Genomic DNA, 24,917 nt, shown 5'->3' with positions numbered 1-24,917 from the left:
TAATTAAAAAGCATTATGTGCACAGTCAAAAGTCACGCAGACTTTGGTGTTTCCGGCTTCCTTGCCACGCAAGCCCAAGTTACCATCCACTTAAATGACAGTACTAAATAGCTGTTTAAGTTCCAACAGTAAATACAATTCAGGGGGAAAAGCAAAAACATTGGATCTATCCTCCCTAATCACCCATCCATGTCTCTTCTTTCCTGTTGCTACAGACCATGGCTATTTGTTCTAAATCAAATGTCATGGCATAGAGATAAGTATTTCCCTAGGAAAAAACCTTCAACCTTTGCATTTAAGTGTGTACATAATATATTATACACATCTTTTTTTTCCTAGTGCAATAACATTAAAGAATAACTTCTGTCAGAGTTTGGATGAAAGGGAGTCCACAATTCTGGGAAGTTTTGCTCTTCAAAAAGCCCTAAGTCCTGCACCAATGAGTTTTACTCCTGCAGTGTATTCTTGAGGGTGATGGAACTATAAAGACAACTCCAGACCTTTGCCAACAATAGTTTCTTGGTTCTTTTAGTTTCGTTCACTGTTCTAAGCAAAAGAGGAATTTGGAAAAGCAATTAAGCAGCAAATGCTGGCAGCTTCTGTTTGATTTGACAGATAAGCTTTATCTGAATTAAGGCGTATAAAAGTGTTGGTACAGCAAGTGTTACTCCACTGGGCACAATGCCACATTCAGGGCAGCTCAAGTAATGGAGAAATTACTCAGGAGGGTACTACAACCCCGCAGTGCATTCCCATATAGTGCAAGGAGTTTTAATTCCACATCTGTAGAATATCAAGACTAAGAACGGAAAATATCTATGGCATGGCCGGACTCTTGTAAAGTGGAAAATATGAGATGGTAGGAGTTTTGTTTTCTGCTAATCATCTAGCAAGCCCATTAGTCATGGAATGCTTCTAAACTCAGTGAATCTGAGAAGAAAGAAATAGGAACAACAACATTAAGAGAAAATACAGCACATTTCAGGAGTGAAATATTCCTTCTCCCATTTAAAAATAATTCTTCTTGCAAAGATTGAAGTATGGATCAAAATTTGGTCTTTGATTCTTCATATTTAAGAGTTATGTATTTGAGTTCACAATTATTAGGATGCAGCAAATTACTTAAAAAAAAAAAAAAATTAAAGGGGCAGACCCAGCAAGTATTACTTCCAACACCATTGCTCACATTTGGTAAAGAAAAGTATCCAACCTATTGTGCATATTCCAAATATCCTGTCAAATACATCCTTACTGTGGCAACCTGCTCACTGGGGGATCTTTTCTGCATGACTCCAATAACAGCCAAAGGAAAAAAAAAGGAAAAAATGCCAAGAATTATTCACAGACTCAGATATTATCCCCAAAATAAGTGCACAGTAGTACAGCAGATGAGGTCTACACAATGAAAACTGCTGCAATATTTTGCACTTCAGAGGGGTCAAAATCATTGGTATATTTGGGGGTATTATGCAGTCGTGAAGTGGCAGTTTTAAAATTTATACTTGCTTAAGTTAATGATACTGTATTCAGTTTCACTGACTAGCAGAGCCTTTTAAATGGGTTTGGAAATAATGTTCATACTTTTGAAAGGTAAGGTCATGCCACATCTTGATGACACAGCAACAAAGAAATGGTAACTCTTATTCACTGCTTTCATGCTAACTTACAAAAAGAACATCTGCTCCACTACAGGCCTTCTACATTTCAGCCATGAAGTATTCCAATTAACTTCAAAGTTAATGGGATCACCAGGAAATACCCAAACACTGGAAATGTCACAAAGCAGAACAGCAACATCGTCAGTACCATTTAGGGAAAATTCACTAAAGATTTCACTAAATTGCTAACAATTTGCACTGGTGAGTGCAGAAATTAGTTCCCTACATATGAGATAGGGAAAAAACTGCCCCAAAATGATAGGGTTTTGTTGTTTTTTGGTGTGTTTTTTTTTTTTTAAGGTTGCAATGGCTCTGAATTTTACAGGTTGGGCTTTAGTTTCTGAAAGAAGAATCTCCATTTCCACATGGAGACCACTTTGGTGGTGGGTGAAGACCTAACTTTTTCCTCAGCAAAATTAACAGTGACAAGACAGAAAGTCAGAACCTTCTTTGATAATGAAAACACCAAACAGAAAACAGGCTCAGCCAGACAATAACTTTAGAAGTGAGGTCTACATCTCATTCTTTTTATTGGGAAAAAAACCACAACAGCAATACGCCCTGCATCTTCTCTGCTAATACTGAGTATACCTATGAAAAACACCTCAAGAAGGACCTTCACAAATGCCAGAGGCAGACTTAGAGCTTTAGAACTGTCCCCTTACAAATAAATAATCATTCTGCTACTTTATTAAACAAATAATGTCTGAAAGCTTCTAAAACACATCCAGGTGTCCCTGCTTCACAAGCCTCGTTGTTAACTGACACCCAATGCCTATAAGGTCAGCAAATATTGCATGGCTGCAAGGGGAACATCCCTTGCTTTGGTCACCTGACTGTCAGCTGAAGATGACCAGAGTTTATTTGGATGACTCCTTTATTTCTAGTAGCTTCACTATGTAAGGATTTCGTTTCTCAGCCAAATTGAAGAGGTCGGCAGAAAAGATGGATCCTTAAGTACTCAATTGTCTAAATGAAACAGATCCATTTTGCACTAAAATTTCTGTCTTTTTTGTATTGTATATTCATTTTCCAAAATACAGCATGTGCTCTTCCAATGACCAATGTAAATTTATTTCTCTTCAGAGGCCAAATAAGGAACTAATTTTCCTTGTACAACTAATACAGAATTAACATCTTGCATATACTTTAAAAGAAAACTCAGTCTGTCCTAAGGGTGAATTGTCCTCAGATTTCTTCACTGGAGAGAACTGACCTCCCAATAGAGGATCTGTTCCCTGAGAATCATCTACGACCAGCTTTTAACTTGCTCTCTAAGTCTTCACATGTCCTGAATAAAGAGAAACAGCGAGTTACCGAAAAATGTTGGTCCAAGCTTGTGGTTTGGTACCCAGCAATCTCTGCTTCAAAAGTCCTTTTGCCCAGTATCACATTGTGAAGTCTAAAAATAGCCTAGCCTCTATATTTACACTGTTGGATAAGGTAAGTCCCTAAATTCATGTTCAAAGCATGTAAATAAAAATTCTTACTTTGCAGAAGCCCTGAGACCTGAAACAGTAAATGTCTAAATGCCCATCATGTCTTAAAATCAGCCCCCTGCTCTGCAGCCTGAATATAGTGCTGCATATGCAATTTTGGATGCCTAGATTTAGACGCTTTCTAAAAACAGTCTCAATAAAGCTGCTGACAATCTAAAACAGGAATTTAGAGGCCTGCTGCTTTCTCCCAGTTGTATAGGTGCTTTCTAGCTTTTCCAGCCCAAGTGTTTTCCGATGTAGGAATGACAAAATAGGCAGTGGGTTCAGTGTTACACTCAGGACTCAGCTGCAGGTCCCCCCGCACTGAGTGCACGCGGTTTCCACTGACGTTCAAGCGAGCTCTGCATGTGCTAAAGGGGAAATCTTATTTGGCAAGTGACACTACCACACAGCATTGCAATCCACTGAGTACAGAGACAAATCCTGCTTTCATCCTTCTGCAGCAGCAAAGCCACATTAGCTGACACTCCCTTCCCTGAACCAATCGTGGACATATCCTTGTTTTGATTTAAATATGTTCCTGTGCAGGAAGGGCAGAGGACAGTAATTTATTTCCACAGAAAAATATGAGTGCCTATAATGATTAATGGGAACATAATTTTTCATAACACTGGGATACTAAAAAGAGAAAGAAATGTGGGACAAGTTATGTAATGTGTACTTACTGAAATATGCTTCATGTCTCTGAAAGGAGACGTAATTTGCCATCTCTGGAGTGAATGTGAGCTTTGCTACTGAGGGAAACTTCAGCTGCTTTAAATCACAAATCAATTCCCCCTAATTTATTCTAATTTATGGTGAAATATCCTTGTGTATAGCATCAGGAATATGCTGAGGAAGAAGAATCAAAAACTACTACACCCAACACTGCATGACATATTCCCACCTCAAAAAGAACAGTATCATCCCTGTGACACGTAGGCCTAAAACTCAGTGACACCAATGAGTACAAGAGCTGCCTTGCCCTGAGGATAAAGCAAGGTTAACACAGCTGCCCTGTGTCAGGACTGAAGCTTCCTGCAGACTATGAGATGTTAGTCTGAATCACTTACAAATAGCAACTGTACCCAGAGGAACAAGTGTCTTGGAAAGAAACCACTGTTACCTAGGATGACACTTCTCTTGGAACTGTGCTGAAGTTTCCAGGACAGACTCACTTCAAGTCAAGGGATTAGAAGGCATGTTCACAAAATTTTTCCTCAGGGCAGCACAGAAGTATCACATCATTTCTCCATTTTTCTTGTAAAACAGGATTAGACACTCGTGCACGTCTGCATCAAAACCCAGGATTTTTAGCTGTGGTCTGTTGGGCACTGGGACCAGCCTTCAAACTCGTGTTATGGTCTTCACAGTGACTTAAGAAAAGGATGCAAAATTATCCATGTTCCTTCTACTGCAAGCTGCCACTTTTCAAAGACAGGGTCTCTTCATCCTTTCTCCATCACGGAAGCATGGACAGAGGCTTCCAGGCAGTGAAGCCAATGAGGGGCTGTGGGAGCTACTTTCCTCAAGGGGAAAACAGAAAAATGTTTTTCACCTAATGGCTATAATAAAATGGATGCTGATACAGTCTACGGCATAACAAAATAAGTAACTAGAAGTTACGTTAGATTGTATTCTTCATTTAGACAAAAGAATCTGCCTGGAACATAAATAAACCAGAAGCAAAACAAGTCTACTTCAGAAGATGGTGATCCCTGGACACAATTACTCTTTATATAAAGTTTCTTATTATACAAGAAGGCAGGTTGTCCTTTCTGAAGAACAAAAAATACACATGAATAAGTTCACACCCCAGCAAGCTTACCAGCTGGGGGAAAGAATTAGAGCAAGTGATAAATGAAACCTGGGATTCTAAAGGAATCTTGATATTGATTGTCAAACCAGAAGTCCACTGAAGTTCTACACAGAGGTCCCAGGCAAGATGATGAACTGTGCAGAGAATGAAACAATGGAGGAAGAAACTGAAATAATACTGAAAACATGCTTGTTTAATACATTCGTTTCAGGAAAAAGTGTTTAAAATAGCCAAACCACATAAGCAATAAAACAGGTACTGTGTTAACCTGCTGCAGAGCCCTCCTTGCTGAAGGCAGTGGTTACCATAAGGTATTGTATCAGCCACAGAAATGTTTTCACAGCAGGGCTACCTTTGGCTGGCAGCCAGAACGCCTGTTTTTGAACCAAGGCAAAATGTTGATAACTGTTCTCTTTCTCAAGTGTGGGAAAAAAAGGGAAACATCAAAGTAAGCTTTTCCACCTTATTCATATTGTTGTTTTTTTCTTTTTTAATACAAGGGTATTTTCCTGCCAATTTTTGTCCTATGAAAACACTTGGCCAGCTGATTCCTTCTTGGGTTATTTTATTGACCATTTCCTGCCAGCACAGTTCCTGTGTGTGCACACCACAGTGCTTCTACTTAGCCAGAACTCCATCTCCACCTCTGTGCCTTTACACTCACATGGTGCTCTCAGCTTGGCAGACTTATGTTTAATTTAAAATCATTTCAGCATGAAAAGCTATATAAACCACACTTAACAAACGCAGGGCTTGATGGTGCTCATGTTTGGATTTTAAAAAAATAGTCCAAAAACTCTCCTTTTTGTTCAAATTTGTTTCTAGCTCCACAACCTTTTATTTGCACCTCAGACCACCTTTCTGCTGAAGCATTCTTGAACTCATACTTCAATTATTCCAGTCTTGCTTTGGAGATGTAACCCCCAGCAATCATTAGACCAAACACACATAAAATTGAACAGGTGTTTACTGGTAGGAGCAGGAGCTTATTTTTCTTTAAACCACAAATTATTTCCCCTCACCCCCATTATTCTTAGCTTTATTTACCAGTCTTTACCATTTTAAGGCTGATTTTAAGTGGTGGCATTTTGCTCTCTTCTTTGTTTATTTTAAAGAGTTTGCACTGTCCTGACTTAAAAACAAGCATATGAACTACAAACCACATATAAAGGAACTCACACTGCTCATAACGAAGTCTTTGTCTTCTCTGAGTTAGTTTCAAACCACCTAATTTATAGAAGTTAGAACAACAAGATACTCACATCATGAGTATTGCCAGCATCACAAGCCAAACTTGTAGCTGCCTTAACAGAGAGAAAATAATTCAGTGCAGATGAAGGCAGCAAGTTGTTTTTTTTTCTGAGTCAGGAACAGCAATGCCGTTAAGATGTCAGTATTTAATCTCAAGTTTTAAAGCTTTTTTGTTTTCCTAGCTCCTGTATTCATAAGAATTTGAGTCTTCCAACAGTTTCTTTTCAGAAAATTGAAAATATTTCTGAAGCATTTCAGACAAAAATTATTATGGACTTTCCCCACAACGCAGTTAAAACCACATTCTTTATAAACCATTGTCCAGAAGATGGCTCTTCATTCTGAATGGCTGGATTTGTCAATACAAAGTTAGAAAAATAAAACTAATCCACTGACCTGATCATATCAGTAGAGCTCATAAAAACAAGATATATAGAGATGTTTGCCTTGGATCTGCATCTTCAAATACTTTAAAAACATACTATGTACTTTACCATTATGAAATGTATTTTGGACTAAAATTTTCCCCTTCACCTTCAAAAACAAAACCCCAAGATACTCTGCCAACTTCCCCAGCAAACAGAAGAAGTTCAACAACTTGGCAGAATAGTCAGTCTTTTCTTTGAACTGCTATTTGGTTTGGAATGCCTCCTCTTCAAATCACAGTGCCACATCAAAAATAACAAAACAAAACTCTCAGGTATCCAAATCCTGTGGTGAAGGCATCTAAATAGATTCACTAGGTATGGAGAAGGAATTTGGAACTGAATGCAGTATGAAAGGGGTTTATTTCCAAACAAACATCCACCTGCCAGAGATGTGCATGCCCTGCAATATTTAAGCAGAAGGGATCTTCTCTTTAAGAGCCCCTTACTCAGACACACTCCATGCTGGTGACACAATGTCAGACTGCGGTGTTGAGGCAAGCAGGGAGAAGACTTGTATCCTTCTGACAGGAGAAAAAAACAACCCCAAAGCATATGTCAGGCTCACAGTGCAGTGGACCACCCACAGAAATGAAAGAGTTTTCAACCAGTGGCCATCAGAACATACACATACTGAAATAAAGCTCCCTGGCCAGCTGCTGGCTCTAATTAAGTCTTTGACAGCACAGGCTGGTGCTTGTGGCCTTAGCCCTGGGGATTAAATCAGGCTGTTGGCTTTGTGCTTTCTTAAAATGCTTGATTTCTACTGGAAATGAAACATGAAAGTGTCAGGCAACTGTAAGTAATAAACCTTGAGGAGTCACCCCATATCTGCTGTCCCTGTAGGCCGAATTACAGCCATACCCACACCACCACCCCATTCCCCGGGCTGCTGAGGCTGTATTCCCACTCGCACTGAGCAGCAGGGGCAACACTGTGCCTCCAAAATGAAGCTCCATCCCCACCTCTGCACAGAAAACGTATTTCCAATGTGTCTGTACTAAATGCAGAAGGAACCCACAGCATGGAAAAGGTGCCACTGAAGAAATGCTCGTATTTTTATAGATTATTTAACTTCAGTCAAACACAGACCAGAGTCTCCAATGAGTTGTACCTACTGAACTATGAATTTCAGTGGGAAGTATTATTTAACAACTAAGATAATTAAACCAGCCTGCCAGCCTGTGAACAAGGGCAATATTTACCTGTCATCCTCCTTTAGGTCTTCTTCTGTTACAGACAAGGCAGGTAAGACAAGGGAGCTTCTTTTTCTCAGGCTTTTTTTGAATTGTTACTGGGTCTGATGTGGCAAAGGTAAATCCTACAAAATAAACTATCCTATTTGCTTTAAGAAAACTTGAGGATAATGAGATTACTAAATCATATACTGAATCTTAGAATGTCTTCCTATGGATCCCAGATAAAAAGCTATATTCTTTGGATCCTGAACAGAAAGACAACGGTAACAATATTTTGAAAAGCCTATCAAATTATAGAATATTGTACATTACTGAATACATCAATACCTCAAATGTAATGATCCCTTGCCAGTCTGTCCAATGTAGCTATGGAGAAAGTACCAACCCAGTTTGTAATTGAAATGAAAATACTTCACTCTTCATCTGAAAAAAAAAAAAAATCCCTAAGCAAAAATTCAAACTGGATCTATCAAGAAAGAAAAAGGCTTTTTCCACACTTTTCATAGGTAACTCTACAGTGGATTTTTTTTTTCACTCAAACATATTTGAAGTGGAAATAGGGAACCCTGTACTGCCTCTGTCAGACTGCAACACATATTTCATGAAAATTTATGACAACAACATGACTTGGTCTCATTTGCAACACATTTAGGAGGCCTAGGCTGAGAATTTAAGTAAAAACAAGATTATAAGTACACTTAGATCTATGGGGGCCAGTTTCATTTGAAAAAAAAAGCAACCGTTGGCAGTTTATCTCTACCTAAAGGATCAGTTTAATTTTAAAAAGCAACTGTTGGCACTTTATGTCTACCTAACATGTCTGTCTAGCTTATTTTTTTGCTCTAGTCAGTTATCTTACAGTAAGTTATACCTCTAAATTGCTGTCTGAAGAACAGATGGACACAGAATACAGAAACATCAGCTTCATCATTAATTGAACAGCAATTTTGCCATTGTGTAGTAATTACAACCCCCTTTTTACAAACAAATATTGCTCATATTGTGAATTAGACACTACACATATATTAACAGCCTGAATAGTTCATAGATTTAAATTTATGGCATGAAGTTAGGCATAGATGGCAGTCACAGTCCCAGGTTGAACTAAGCACCTGCTAAGAACTGAGGCTTTATTCAGCAAGTAAATTGCAGGAGGGGAGATTAGGGAGAAATAGTTCAGGATTTTTCCACATGCCAGGTGGGGTGTCCTTTCTGGTCAATTATGCAATTCAGAGGAAGCAGTGTGGTGGGAAAGAACCCACAAGGTGCTTGAAAAGACCAGACCAAAAGGAAAAGTCTTACTTGGTTAAACAAAAACGGCCTAAATAAAGAAGACAGGAAAATGTTTCCCTTGTTACCAGGCTGACTAAACATCCTAGTTTGGCACTAGTCAAGTAGTTCTCATTGACAATCAAGGTTTGATTTTTTGATGATGTCACTGTAATTCTCTCACCTTCCTTAGCTTTTATTTATAATCATGGACATTCTACTGGTCATGTGCATATATGAATGATGTTTCAGCAACCCCGTGTATTTAATGGTGCCCTGAACTTCTTTGAGCATTATAAAAGAAAGTAGTATTGAACAGGATCAGTTCTAGTTTTGCAGTCATGACAGATACACATTGTTTATTTCAGCTGCAATGACTTATTGCTTATTACTACTTCAGCTAGTGGCAAAACCTTGACATACTAGTAAGTAGTAAATGAAATTCTAGGATAGTCACTCTACAAAGCTTTTTAAAGCTCAACTTCAAAATTATAAAATTTATGTACTTTTTATTCTGTCAAATCATTAGTTAATGGGAATTAGAATGGACTAAACATGAGACTATCCCATTTTGGATGCTGTTTGATATTTCCTCCTGGATTAAACATTTAAGTCAGTGTCAATCAGATGAATGCCCACTTTATAACTGCTTTTGGATATGGCTTTACCGAATTGCATTTGATCTTCCCCCCACCACCACCCTCCAACTCATCAGGTTATTTTAACATTTAAATTCTTCCCTTCAAACCCATTTGACAGGCTGGTGGTGAACCACTAAGACTATTCTAAGTTGTTAGTTGAGCAGATAAGATTCAATCAAGACTGTGACCATGCTTGTTAGTACTATTAAAAGTGTCTGATCCAGGCACAAAAGCTAGAAAAAAATCACCAATCAGCAATAGCAGAGGTCAATTCTGATGGTGAGGATTAAAATGAACATTTCTTTGGGGCAGAGGTGGCCAGGATCTCAGAAATATGTTTTGCAAAGCTAAGCAAAGGGAATAGAGAGCTTGAGGGAAAAATAATGCAGTTTTTTAGTTGGACAGGCAGACTTTCAGGACATTGGATCAGGCACATACATTTTACCTGTCTCAAAGTGCTTCTTGTTGAAAAGTTCTGCATGTTGTGTTGGTTTATTTTATTACTCTCCAGATTCCCTTTACTGACAGAATTCCTTTCTCCTGTCATGTCAGGATACAAGCAATTTTCTGATCAATCCTCCAAGCCAAATAAGACCATCATTTTCCACAACAAAAAGGGACTTCCTAAAACAAACTCAAATCCAAACCAGAAATACAAGAATTTCACCTTGCTTTTACTGCCCCAAAATTCATCTAGCTGCATTCAGACAGGAGGGCAAGGGGGGAATGTTTCCCTCTTCCACTGTTTTATTCTGTCCAAAGTTGGTCGCTTGAAGCATCTGTGTGCTACGAATCACACATTTCTTTGATAAACTGATACAACACTATCCTGGAATGCTGGATATTACTGAGCTTCAAACTGGTGAAAGTTTTTTGTCCCTAATGCACAAAGAAAGTGAAGGGATTTTGAGTAACAGTTTGCAAGGCGTGTGCTTGTTGAGCAATTACTCCCTAGCATGTATAATACTGAAGAAAATCTCATTTCTTTTCCAGAGCAGCCTCTGTATATCGGCCATCTGCCACTGACTTTAGCCATCAGCCCCTACAGAAGCATGGTTTCATCTTTCACTGAAGGATTAGCCCATACCATTCTCATCTGCTATAGTCTTGCCTATCTATACACTTAACACCTTATTTTTAAATGTCTCCTTCCTGATTATAATGCAGAGATTATGATTCTCAGAGGCAATGAGAAGATGAGGAGGTGATCTGTACAAGTATGAGGGGGCCATTCCATCAAATTTTCAATAAGATCTGAAGGGGATATAAACTCTTTGTTGTGGGTGCAGTTGAATCTTTTCTGTTCTCTTCTTTTGCCAGGAAGATATGAGTGGCTGGAGTGTTTGATTCTATATATAACTGGTTGATGTCAGCTGGATGCCAACCCCTTTGAAGAGGATCAGCCCCCAGTTTGTCTCAGTACTAGGTACCATGCAGATCCCAGCACAAGGGTACAAACCATCCAGGACCAGGCAGGTCATCCCCATGCATAACTAACTTCCGAAGCCTCAGCTAAAGGGTTGACATCGCTTTTTATCTGCACAACAAAACAGTAGGGTAAGTGTATTGTTTCCTGAAATATTTTGACATTGTCTGTCCTACAAACTGTCATATACAAGACATTTATGTAACCTCCTGACTCTGCAATTTAAAAGATGTTTATATTTTTACTTAGTCAGAAATGCGCCTTCTTTAAAGATGCCAGAGGAAACAGTTTCATTCCTCAAATTCTTTATTAGATTAAGAAATTCCAAAATGTAACAATTCTGAAAACATAAACCAAGATGTAAATTAAAATTAGTTAGCAATTTACATCTTGTAGTATAGTGAGTAGATGTGAGAAGGCCTAGACCCTGACACTGATTTTTGCTGAAGAATTTATGTAACCAACTCAAAGTCCATTCCTTTGAATCTTCTATCCATCAAAACATGTCCTAACATCTGTCTGTAAGCAAGAACTGCCAGTGCATTTTGCAGTGCAGTATTTCTCAGTCAGAAACCCCTGACTTCACTGTTTGGCCATTTTAAACAGGCTGCTGGAAATGAAAGTTGGCCAAATTGTGCGCGCTGGCTCAAAAATGTAAAAAATGTGTTGTTTTTTTGCAGCGAGGAAAAATCGTATCAGAAAATCACAATGTTATCAGATTCTGCCCTGGTCAAAGAGAGGAAAGAGCAAGCATCAGCCATTATGGATGAAATACACAGAACTGGTATAGCACTGAACCCAGCTTGCTGCATATGCAATGTCCTCTAGCCCTCCCTAATACATTTTTTTAATCATAGAGTTTAACTCTGTTACAGCTTTGTCTCTGGGTGTTTTGCCATAAATAATCTTGTGGGAGTATCATGCTGCCTATGGTAACTAATCCTTTTGTAGTTGCCTCTTTTCATTTGAAAGCTATTTTCAGATGAACAACTGCTGTGGAGGAATGAAGTAATCTAACAGCTGATGAACATTCTGCTAGGATAGCCTTTCAGAACATTATTTGGGGTTAATAACATGACTTCATTCCATTTTAAAAGGCTATCATCTAAGAAACATAATGACCTGTACCCTCGTTTTCTTTTTTTTGTTTCACTCTGCTTTTTCATATAAAGGATAAAAAATTTTGAATCAAATGTTTACATCTCTGTTCCTCTCAAATCTTGTCTTTGTAACTAACACATTTTACTAGCTCTTGGCAGTCTCTCCAATGCACAGCCACCAATTAATCTTATTTGATGGAAATTTTACTTCTCTGTTGTTGCACTGATGAAAATGAAGGCACTTAGGAGAAGGTTGTTTGATTTTCTAAAACAGGTTATTGAAGTTACGCTTCTAGCATGAGACCTAAAGAAGCAATTAACTCAGCTGGGAATACAAATCAGCTTGGCTTTCATTAGGCATGTGCTGGATGCTTTTGGAGAGCCTTCCAATCCTGCTCAAGAAGCCTTTTTTACCATCTACGTAAAAGACCAATTTTCTAAAAGTGATAAGCACCCCACAAGCCTCCCTGGAACAACAGGGAGCTGCATTAATATTTAGAATTTATGAAAGTTATACCACTTTCATGGGATGAAATACTGAACACTGAATTCCAGTTTTGAAAATCTTTCCAGTGGACTTCTGTTTCAAAGAACTTCTGGATTGTTTCTGCACTCACTTGATGACCATTGCAATTGCATGAAGAGTAGGGTGAGAGACTTAAGAATTTTTAGAAAAAGAAGGTATGAGTTTCAGTGCCTGGTCCTACTCCTTCTGAAATTTCCAGAGGTTTTTTTCTGAAGTTTCTATTCCTAAGCAAATACCTCTTTCCTATTTCCATTCTCCACTGAACATGCACTCAAGTCTGGAAGCCAGTCTGCCCTTCCAGATTTCATTACAACCCCTTCTTTTTTGGTATTGTAAACTCAAGCAGTACATGTGCCTGAAATAGCCTGCAAGCTCTTCAGGGCAAAAGGAAAAAAATAGTCTTTCATATGTTTGTTTGGAACCAGGCATTTCACATGGTAAATGTTGCTACTATTCATAGCAATACTAATAAATGTAGCACACATCCCTTGAAATCATTGGCGTATTTGGATAGTTTGTGCTGATGCTTAACATTTGCCCCACATAATCTTCCCTTTTATTATTTACATATTATCAGATTTGCTGTCAAGATTCATACTCGTAGTTATGGCAGCTTATCCTGCAAGATATGCTGTGATACATGGCCACTGAAGGCAATTCTAACTCTTAGAAAACATTCTATTTTTGCCTCTTCTTTGGATGCCTGGGATATTCATATATTTCAAAAAACCATGAAAGTCCATGAAATGGGTGTCATAAGGGACTGAAATTGATAACAAGCTCAGTGAAGCCAGATAGAAAACAGAAGGATAACCAAAGATGTAGTGACACAAAGTATAAGCCAGTTCTTTGGGACCAAATCTGAACAAGCCTTGGAAAAATCTGGTATTTAAATGGCTGACTTCAGCTCTACTAATTTTTGACATTTTGTTTTGCCCTGAATTCTTAATTCAATGAGCTTAACTTGAAATCTAGAAGGTGAACTGCTGTCTTTCTGGGCTCTGCATCAGTATTTCTAATGACAGTCCTGGGCCTGGTAATTACATCAAAATTAAGTGTACAGTTCCAGCCAGTCTCACAGCCCTGTGAAAATCTCCACCGCTAACACAGGTACACAGAAACAGAAGGTTCTATAACAAGCCCCAGCACCGTGGAATGTGAAAGCATTCCTACTGCATTTTTATTTCAGACCCTTTTTATTATAATGCCTTTAGGTAAACAGTGACCCTCCACCTCCTTGTTAAAAGATGTTCATAGCAGAAACAGCTGTTGAAAAACTCCAAAACCAGCCAAGTTTTTTGCCAGTGTCTGAGATTACCAACCTCTGGGCAAGACTGGTGAAGACTGAAAGTCCACCTCTGCTGTTGGCTTATGGGACGTGACTTTGTCCCGTTTTTTAGAGAAATTGGACACATCATAAAATGCTGCAGGAATAGACACCAACTGTAAACCTTCTTATGGCCTCAAAGAGAAACTATGTGAGTAAATCTGTGTGTGCACACAGTGACCTCCTCAAGCTCTTGGTTTGTCACTGGCAGACTTGGACTAATTGTCACATTTCTAAGACTACTTGGTAGAGGTAAACTTGGATGTGTATACATATGTTTAAGGAAGCCCTTGGAGTTCATCACTTAAATCCCATGTCCAGTTCTATACTACTTCTTAAATGCATTCTTTAGTATCTACATGGTTAACTATCTTTTCTGATACAGTTAAAAAATCTTATTTCTGATACTACAACAAACACACTATCCAATATTTATTATTAAAGTTTATAGTCCAGATTAAGGTATTTAGAAGATTGTAAACTGAAGGATTAAAGGAGTATTAGGTAGTGAATGCAGGAAGAACTATATAAATCATATTTAAATACAATCTGCTGTGATTTTAAGATGGACTTGGCAGGAACAAATTAAAGAAATGAAGTTAAAAGGTTAAGATTAGGATTGAACTATGAATTAAACTTTCAGCATTATTTTCAATGTCCATCTCTGACATTAATGTTCTCTTTCTGTCATCCTCTAAATGTCCTCCTTCTCTCATTCTTCATCACCTTATCTGCACTGACACTGCAACTATCCCTAGACACATCATAAAACTAGACAGATGATTAGATTTTAGTTGGCAAGGAATTCAAATGAACTTTACACTTACAATTTCGGGATGCTGCCTGGATACACAATAGTACACAACGGAAGGGTACAAAGTAGCTTGGAGCCTTCAGTTAACATTAACAGGAACAGTGTGTATGTAAGGGAACAGCAAGGCCCAAAATAGATAACACCCAGAGTGTCCCAGAAGAATCCCGAGTGGTTTGGACAGAGCTCTGCAATTGCCTTGGCACCCCAGTCTCTGAGGATGTGTACGCTCCCCATTCTGTGTACAAACAACAAAAGCTTTTCTACGTGAAAATGTTGCTGATTTGTGGGGTGAATTTCTTATTTCCTACTAACATAAAACCATCCAGCAGTCTCTACCCCTGCAGTCATTTTGAGAAATGATAAAATCAAAATATGATTTGAGGTCTAAATTTCAGGCCACAGGCCAATAACCAGGGCAGTTATCTCCACCTCAGAGCCAAAATCCCACCACTATCAGTCACTGATAGGGCTACACTGGGCAAGCTGAGTCATTTTCTTCCATGTTAAGAAGTCTCTGTTTTGTAACTGTCTCTTAAATAACAGGAGGTTGTTAGGATTCTTTACACACACTATTTTTAAAGCTGAAGTACACGATCCAGTTCATGAGCCAGTTAACTTGTTCTTGTTGCAGTGAAATCCACTGCAAACATTCAATTGAAATTGGTATGGACAGAAATGGATCAACAGTGATGCACACCAGGGCCCATCGACTTGTTTGATTTACTACATGGAAAACTCTTGTCTATCCAGCTTCAGCTAAATATTTAATATACCTGTCTCAATTAAGTTTTCCTAAATGTCAGCACATCACATTGTTTTTCCAACATAAAGTTACTAGGAGACACACGCCATTTACTCAAAACAAAACTCTTCATTTGCAATATTGACTTTGGCATTAGGTACCTTCTGCAGTTAATTAATTTATAATGTTAATTTTAAACTGGGCCTCCTTGCTTACTAGCAAGTTACTTAGTACATACAATTTGCCCTCATTTCATTTTAATACATGTCAAAGTTAAAAATTTTAAATCCTGGAGAGTATAAGAATATGTGATGCATAGAATGTCCTACTATTGTAATATTTCTTAAATTCTGCAGCGTTCTAAGCAAAAACAAATACATAGAAAATGGTTTCTTTATTGTTTAGCTTTCTGTATTCTAAGGTTTAAGTTCTGTTTCTAGGTTGAGGACATTCAGTGAGAGTTCAGTCACTAAGCAATAGCTTGCTCAGTGCCACCAGCATCCCAGTTACCAGAACACTGCCATGAAGATGACCATAGGAATTCTGACATTCAGAATTCTTTGTTTACAGTCCTGACTGATCTCCCCTTCTCTTGCTTATGCATTCTCCTTTTCAAATACCACAGGATGTGAATAAAGACATAGAAGACATTTTCCCCAAGTAGTGAATTAAGAAATATGCATCCAGTACTTCAGTTTCCTCTTGGAGAGAATAAACCCCAAAATGGTCTAAATCAATCAGTTACTAGAAGCATGTTGGAATTCTCCATTAGGACTCTCATTTTCCACACCTTGAGCTTATTTTGAAAGTTAGTTTAAAAATAGTTTAAAACCAGTATTTAATAGAGACTGGTAGATATGTTTTAAAGGGGTTCTCTCTTATCTATCCAATGCAGGACACAGAAAGTTAACTGAAGGTTTGATGTGGGAACACTGGGATCAGAAGGAATTTTGTTTCCAGTTTCAGCAGAAGCCAGTTTTTACTAGCCTGCTACTAATACAGTGTGTGGGACACTATAGATCTGATCTTGATAACAGCTGAAGCAAATTGGAGTTTGAGGTGTTTATCATCTTGGAAAATAGAGGTTTGTGGTGTTCAATAATCTCCAAAATTCTGGAAGAAGGCTTAATTTCACTAACACCATGTGACGCTGTGCTATTTGTTAGCTAAGTATGCATGAACATGTTGGATTTCAGGTTCAGGGCATGGAATATCAGGCACTGCAGACAAACAGAGGTTTGTATTTACCCATTGCATTGCAGTCTCACCCAGCTTGAACCTTGGAAAAAAGGTCAGCACGCCCAGAGATATCATGGTGGAGGAACTGTCGACGCTCAGCAACAGAGGTGCCAGGCTCTTCAAGAGACGCCAGCGGAGATCTGACAAATACACGTATGAAAATTATCATTACGTGGCAAACAAGCCAAGAAATGTGAGTATTTTGTAATGACTTATTAATGATTCTGGACTGGGTTCCTTTGGTGCTTGTGATACACATTGTGCATGATCTATCTGTAGTTTCAGGAAGAATAAAAGCAAAATCCTAGAAGGAGGTTAAGAAGCAGTGAGCCAACTGTATTTTATTAAATGAGATCCTGTAGACAAATAAAAGAAAAAATTACATTTCTTTTTATATGGTATAGCTATTTCCAATATCTTTGATCCCTTGCTCAACAAAAGTTAAGTTACACTGGGATAAAATAGGATCAAGTTTGAGCTTTGATACATCTGCCTTTTTAAAACAGATCTGCACAAAAGAAATCCCATATAAAAAAATCTGAATAACTCTATTGAGCACCCAAGGCTATTACTAAACACTATTATTTAAAAGCCCATCTATGAATACTGTCCCCCCATTTCTCCCTCTACTGAGTATTAGAAGCTACACAGATAAATTCTGAGCACACCATCAATCTTGTCAGAATTCTGTAACCAATTCCATGATTTTGCTACTGTCTGACAAATCCATTTCCCTCTAGTCCACTTTCCCCCCCCCAAAATCACAGGGTACATAGTTTGCAGTCAGTATGACATTGCAACACATGAAAAAACGATGCCTCTGGCTCCTGTTCCCTCTCCTAAGTGTCTATTTAGCACCGCTGGTGGTGTCTTCATCATCTTTATGATTCTGTCTGCAAAAGTTAATCTTTCTAACATAGTTCAGGATGACTAGAAAACATTCTGCCTTGATCTTTTTTTGTTGTTGTTTCAAGCTTAAACAAGTATTATTTCTTTGCTTTCCTACTTCAAGAAACTCTTACTCTAAACCAGTCTATATTTGAATTGCTTTTAGCCTATGTGTCATAGCTAAAATAAGATGCTGACTTCTTATGAGACTCTAATTCTATATTTGTGCAACAATGATTAAGCCTTTGGATGTTTCCTCAGAACTGATAACCCAATAGGAGGGTGGAAAAAACAGCATATCATGAATCTCCAGAAAGTGACCTGCACTGAAGTTGTTATTTCTATTACAAATAAAGGAAAAGACAATCCCAAACAAAAGCAGTTTAACAAATGCAGTGAGTTTTCAACTGATAGGGGAAGAGACACTTTGAAGAATCAATGCTTTGAAACTCAAAGGGCTCAAACTTGCCAGATTTCTTGACCCTTTGGGTAGCATGGGTGCTCTGTGTGGCACAGAACAGCCTCTAGTGTCTAGTGACTGAAAAAATGCTCATTTTCGGTTACTTAGACAATTTAAGTGTGAAGGGAATACTGTACCAAACAGCAGGACAGTGTTCTTTAGGATTGTACACTCTGGGAATCAGATCTGGGCTGTAAATCAGAGTATTACTGCAGCCTCCCCAGAGAATCACATGCCTGCAAGTGCAATTTCCTTCTGTCTGAATACAGCGTGGAGAGCCCATCCAGAGTGTCAGAATGGACGGCCTCAGTGTGGAAGGAATTCCCCAGCACGCCCCAATGACACCTCCCAACACACCTGATCCCCGGAGCCCTCCACACCCTGACAACATTGCCCCAGGTAATATGTGAGTCTACAGCACTAAATAGATTTAGTCTCATTTCATAGCAAAGAGATGGCCATTTTTTAAGACAGTAACTTCAACAAGAATTTTTTAATAGACTAATATTATAAATAGATACATTTGAGTCAGGTAACTAATCAGAGCCTCTCCCAGAAATGTAAAGTGATTAGTTGCCTGTGTACATTTTTAAAAGATCTGATATAACATTTGTACTTCTTCTCTCTTAACTGAAAACATATCTTAATATCAAGAAGAGATTGTTCTTATATTTACAGGTCTTAAAAACACTGAGAAAGAGATCCTCTGATTTAAAACCACATGAATACACTGATTTTCCTTTGCCAAACCATTGTTTCCAATATGCAACACCCTGCCCAACAGTCTGAAAGTTATTCATTGTAGTTTAATTATCCATAAATGTAAATCTGAAGCCACTGAGTTATGCTAGAACTCTTTAGAGAGGAGTAACTTTAAAAGGAATTTGCCTCTGGCTGCATAAACTGTTCTTTTTTAAATCCTTAACTGTGAGGGTACTGTTGGCTTTATTTAAAGGCGTGAGTTACAATAAGGCCTTATTTTGTATTCTTTAAAGATTAGAGAAGGCTAATTTGTTTTAATTAATTTATTCAGTGATATAGCCCTTCTTCCTGTTTATGAATTATCCATGAGCAGTCCATGGTTTTTACAAATTCATTCTTTGTTCAGAATTACTCAATGCATGTTTTGTGCAGACCTTTTCCAGTCCATGTAAACTAGGTCAGTCCCGCTCTGTTGGTGACTGCTGAGGCTCTGTGCATCCTTTGGCCAAACACAATACAAACAGAGGCCATTTCCATTGCTAAGACATGATACAAATCTTTAAGCCTTTCTTTAGGCAGAAAAGGTCTGGTGAAAGGGGTAGATATTAAGCCACAGGGGGGGTTAAGTTTATAGAAGGAAATAATTTAAAGACCTAGATGTGGATGTACTTGTGGAAAATTTCACTCAAAGAGGTAGAATTATCTTAGTTTTAATCAAAAGGCTGTTTTAAAAATCTTTTTGTTCACATTTTCACAGGATGGTGGCAAGGAAGCAGAAAACACAAAGCAACATTATAATCGTTTTACCTCGATCACATTGCAGGATATTCTGGACCACTGAAAGAAATTCCTCCTGAAAAGTTCAACACTACTGCCGTGCCAAAGTATTACCAGTCTCCCTGGATAGAAGCGATTAGGGATGATCCAGAACTGCTGGAAGCTTTATATCCTAAACTTTTTACACCTGAAGCAAAGCCAGAACTGCCTGACTACAGGAGCTTTAACAGGTAATCCTGAATGAAAACTGAATTTTACTGACCAGAGGAAAATGACTATGAAATAAAATGTTTCCACCACCTTTAAAAACCGTACCACCTGTGTTTGCAAGTGTGTGCATAAACAGGAACATGCACAGCAATTACAAGTGGCAACAGGAGCATTAAGGAGGAAATGAGTCTATCTCTAAAGTATAGGCCCAAATTCAAATTGTAGAAGTAGGAATATAAGATAAATTGCTAAAAATATTGAAAGAAAGAAAGTATCAGAATCCAGTGCCCAGAGAAGTTGTGGATGCCCATTCCTGGAGGTGTTCAAGGCCAGGCTGGACGGAGCTCTGAGCAACCTGGTCTAGTGAAAGGTCTCCCTGCCCATGGCAGGCAGGTTGGAAATAAATCATCCTTAAGAGCCCTTCCAACCCAAACCTCCTATGATTCTTTGATTCTGTGATTCAGTGTACTCAATAAATAAATATGAGGGAAATATGAGCTTCAAACTCCTTTCAGGATGCCCATTGTTGACTTCAGTAGGTATGGTGTCATAAGATCTCTCAGGGAAACCCTCAGTCAGAACTTTGTTTCCAAGTTGTATAATGCAAACCATTCCTTTTTAATACAACTCACATGGCTTTGTTTCAGGCAATGATAGTGCAATGGACTTTATCCCACAACCAATCCTTCACACTAAACAGTTAGATTCCTATTTTATTGCAGTATAACATTTTTATATCTTTGACAACCTTCAGCAACAAATTAACAGATTAAACATTGTTTTACTTACATAGCATCTAGTGTGTTATAGCTTTCAGTAGCTATATGGACAACTTTGGGTTTTTAAAACTTTAAAGCAAATCCTTACTCATGTCTTTTGCTGTCTTTCATTCCATTTACACTATTTTTATTTACTGAAGTAATGGACAACCCGGCTGAGTTCCAGACAGCTGAGCCAAACCAAAACCCCTCCTCAAAAGGCCAGACAGCAATCTATTGAAAAAGAAAATGGTTCATGGCAATACAAACCTAGAGAAAAATATCACAAACATCACTTGTGTTCCTGATATTGATGTGGGCCTCAACTATGTGTGCAAATACTAAAACATTACACAATTCAACATCAAAATTGGCACTGCAGACACTGCATTAATTCTGATTTCCTAGCAGCAGTATACATTGCCATGTTAATAACTGAGTCTGTGTGGCACACTCTTCTCAGCAGACAAAATAGCAAATGCAAGTCAGAGATGTGCCACAGCTGCCAACATTGGAACAGTAACAGCACAGTTTATGTACTGTGCTTATTGTAACTGAAAAAAAAAAAATTAAAAAAATAAAGAGCCCAAGAAAAAATGCTAAAGATACATATACATGGAAATAGAATCAGTTCTCCCTCTCACAAGAGGTGGTACTCATTATTGTGAAGAACAGCATCAGACAGGGCACAGAGACTCCATTAACAGGGATATGTGTCTTGAGACAGCGTCTGATGGCTTCTTTGTGGATTTTTAGGCTGTCTCTGTGGTCCTAGGTTCTGTTAGCTGCCCTCTTTACAACACTAACTATTTGGATTTCTTTTTATGTGGATTTTCTCTGTGTATGACATGGCAGAACTGTGGCTCACCACAGTCTGAATTTCTTGAACATATATGCATTCTTATAAGGAAAAGGTCAATGTTCTCCCTCATAACTGCCATAAAAAACTAAAATCTGGCACATATATCCAGATCCAGACTGTGAAACTGGTAAATTCAAACCAAAAATGTATCAACATAGTCCACCACAACTCTCCTTCTTGTGGAAAAAAACTGATATCCAGTAGAAAAGGATGCCTGGTGGCCCTAGAAAAGCTGTTACAACCTACAGTCAGACTTATGTTTTCTAGCAGATTCAAAAAGAAATTGAGAATTTGAAAAATTAAAATTCAAGATACTCATCTTGTGGAGAGGATTTTACGGCCATGACTTAGACGTCTACACTCCTAAAAATGTGCAGGAAAGTGTTTGATGATGGAATTCAAAACAGCACACTGCATGCCAAGCTATCCAACAGAAGGCTAACCGGACTTCTGTGTTTAGATCCTACTAAGTCATTCTGTGCATCTAGGTCACAGCATCCTTGGCTTGTTTAATTGCAGTCTTGGAGAGAAAGCAAATGATGCTGTATTAAACAATTAAAGTGTGATATAATAGCACCATTTTGTTATCAGCTAGGGTATCTATCTAGGCTTTCTATCCTGCTTCATCATCCAGTAAAGTGCCATGCGTTTGTTCTCCTGCAAACACTGGTACAGTCACCATTAGTCGGGGGGGGGTGTGGTTAACAGCAAGTGTGAGGCATAGGGTTCCCAAGGGAAATGGACCTGAGATCCTTCCCGGTTCATTCACTGGCGTCTGTTGAAATGGCACTCAGACTTTGCAGACCATTTCATGTTCCTTTCAGCTTTCCTTGTTACACAACAAACTGAAAAGCAGCACAACCTGAGCAGGTAGGGAGGAATTGCAACTGAGACACACATTCACAGCTTAAAAGTATATTCAGCACTAAACAGCATCCAGATTTTTTCTCCTGCTGTCCAGCAGTGGTGACTCTGGATCCTGCAGCAGTGCAATTTTTATAACACTAAGGAATTTTTAAAAACAAATAAGGAATTTATAGAGGTATTAGTTGGAGTCTAGTATTCATTTTAAGCTGCAGGGACCTTGCAGTGTTGGCAGGTCACTGGAGGAAGAGCCGTGGCAGCAAATGTCAGGCCGGTTTGCCCTGTGAGGCAGGGCTGTCTGTGAGCCAGCCAGCAGTGCTCTGACAGCACAGCACCGGCAAGAGAGAAATAGGGCTCAGAGGGGCTCTGAACACACACTGCACTCTCTTTCTCCTCAGAGATGAAAACGAATCTGTGCTAGCAGAGAAATACTGCAGAACAGACCATGCCATCTGGTTTCTCTGGGAGATTCATTCCTTTTAGGATTGAAGAAGCATTTACTAGTGAAAAAATTTCTTGTCTCTTTTACCAGCACCAAGTAATCAATCTGTGGGAAAGCAGCATGAATCTGCATTTGCTAAGGAGTTTATAATATTACTTAAATTAGTACCTTTATTCCATCTGCTTCCTTGGAGCTGGATAAAATGTCAAAGGTAGGATTATGAGTAATATACAAAGCACTACATCTTACGCAGGACAAGCAAGTCGGACTAGTTCTGCCTCTCCTACCAGATAAATTCTCACTCAGCTTTCTCAATTCCCAAAGACTATCCTTTCAAAAGCACTACAGGAATCCAGTCCATCTGGACTGGGCTCTGTTTTCATTGATTCATGGATTCTGGAGTCTATTACAAAATGCTAAGATCCAGAGTCTCACAGAAATTTTGGGTGCTAACTTGAAGTGATGTGAGATTAGTGGGAGCTGGGTGCTTAGCCAGTTCCTTAGCACCCAAATACCTCTGTGAAATTAGCATTAGCTCTTGCACTAAGCTCCCATGAAGCTCTGAGCATTTTTCAGGGTCAAATTATTTGCTCCTATGTCTCATTTTTTTCCAGAATTAACAATAAGCAAAATGTTCTATGAATGACATTCCCATTTTAAAATGTGAAACTCGCATTTTTTGTAATTATGTAACTGAAGGTGCTAATCTAATGCAGTTAAAACATTTCTTCAGACTTTCCCCAATCATCAGCTACAAGCAGTCTCCAATGTCGACACAATATAATGTTTAATAAGAAAGACTAAGGGTAAAAAATTAAAAAGAAAGCCTGCTAAAACAACAGCTAAAAATAAACATGATCGTGCCTGCTATTGTTAAATCAAGCACCCACTTTTTAGGAATATGCAAAGTGAATATTAAACAATCTGTTACCCTTCCTGCTGCTATTTCCTATGGCTCTGAACCAGCATTTCCGCCCTAATTATGAGCAATGACTACTGGAAGTTTTTAGGCATGAGATTTAGGCTTCTATACAATGAATCAGAGCTCAAGTAGCACAGCTGATGTGCACACAACAGAGGTCATTACAACACCATGTTGTCAGACAAGTTATTGCTCACAATATATTTACTGCTGCTGTAAAGGAAAATCAACATCTATTAGCCAATTACTCTACTCTCCTTTCTGTCAATCATCATGTGCCCCTGCCTATAAGGCAGGAATACAGAGTTCTCTGAGGCCAGACTTTGTATAGCAACTACAGGGGGGTGTTTTGCCACAAAAGATGTTTGAATTTCCAAAGAAAGCCCTCCTGCTTCTGTTACATACAGAAATACACTCTATTTAAAACCCATAAATACTACAAAGAGGATGTTTTAGACAACAGAATTGTTTTGCAATTTATACAACTACTATAATTCTGTTTATTTGGATTATTCCTTTAATATACATATCAATGATAATTAACATCACAACAATGTGAGAATGTGTATCGTAATTAGGGCAGCAATTAAAACAATATTTATTATCTGGTGAGATGTAGATCACTACATTCACTCTGTGCCAATTACCAAGCAATTATTTTTAATCAGTATCATACGGTATCCATGTTGACATTGTGACCTAGAAGACAGCTCCACAAGAAAAGCTTGATACCACAGGCTTGATACCAACTTTGGATAAACAATTTCCTTTGACCTCAAGAGAGTTTAATGCCTGGACTGGCTGCTGCTGCTGCAACACCTTGTCTTATCGTCATCCGAGAAACATTTTTAGAGCTTAATCCAAAGCAGTGTTCTTCTCTCAGTGAGGGTGCATGCCCAGAGCTTGCACGATTTTTTATATCTCCCAGGACTGATGCTTTGAAGTTAACACCATCCCCTTCAACAAATGCTGCTCGTACCAAAATGCAGTGAATCATCCATGTAATGGCAGAGCAGCACCATTTCTTTTATGTCACAGATTCATTTTTCTGAACTAATCTCTTCTTTTTGTGTATGCATACTTAATCCTTAGTACAAAACTTAGGGGTTTTATCCTGC

At 38.5% G+C, this 24,917-nt stretch overlaps 1 protein-coding gene across 2 annotated transcripts in view; it reads left to right on the top strand.

Annotated features, from left to right (window-relative positions):
- Positions 1–11,140: 11,140 nt before the first annotated feature.
- MYOZ2 (myozenin 2) overlaps positions 11,141–24,917 on the top strand; it is a 15,530-nt gene continuing 1,753 nt past the window's right edge. The window contains exons 1-5 of one of the 2 annotated variants that reach the window (XM_008632497.2): positions 11,141–11,297; positions 11,847–11,950; positions 16,938–17,107; positions 18,532–18,661; positions 19,788–19,971. In XM_008632497.2, coding sequence (XP_008630719.1) covers positions 11,875–11,950; positions 16,938–17,107; positions 18,532–18,661; positions 19,788–19,971 — 560 coding nt within the window. In that variant the 5' untranslated portion in view covers positions 11,141–11,297; positions 11,847–11,874. The remainder of the gene's footprint in view (positions 11,298–11,846; positions 11,951–16,937; positions 17,108–18,531; positions 18,662–19,787; positions 19,972–24,917) is intronic. The other variant, XM_017732072.1, reaches the window with a different exon arrangement.

Source organism: Corvus brachyrhynchos, unplaced genomic scaffold (assembly GCF_000691975.1).
Source record: "Corvus brachyrhynchos isolate BGI_N302 unplaced genomic scaffold, ASM69197v1 scaffold20, whole genome shotgun sequence".
Taxonomy (NCBI): domain Eukaryota; kingdom Metazoa; phylum Chordata; class Aves; order Passeriformes; family Corvidae; genus Corvus; species Corvus brachyrhynchos.
This window is presented reverse-complemented; position numbering and strand designations above follow the sequence as displayed.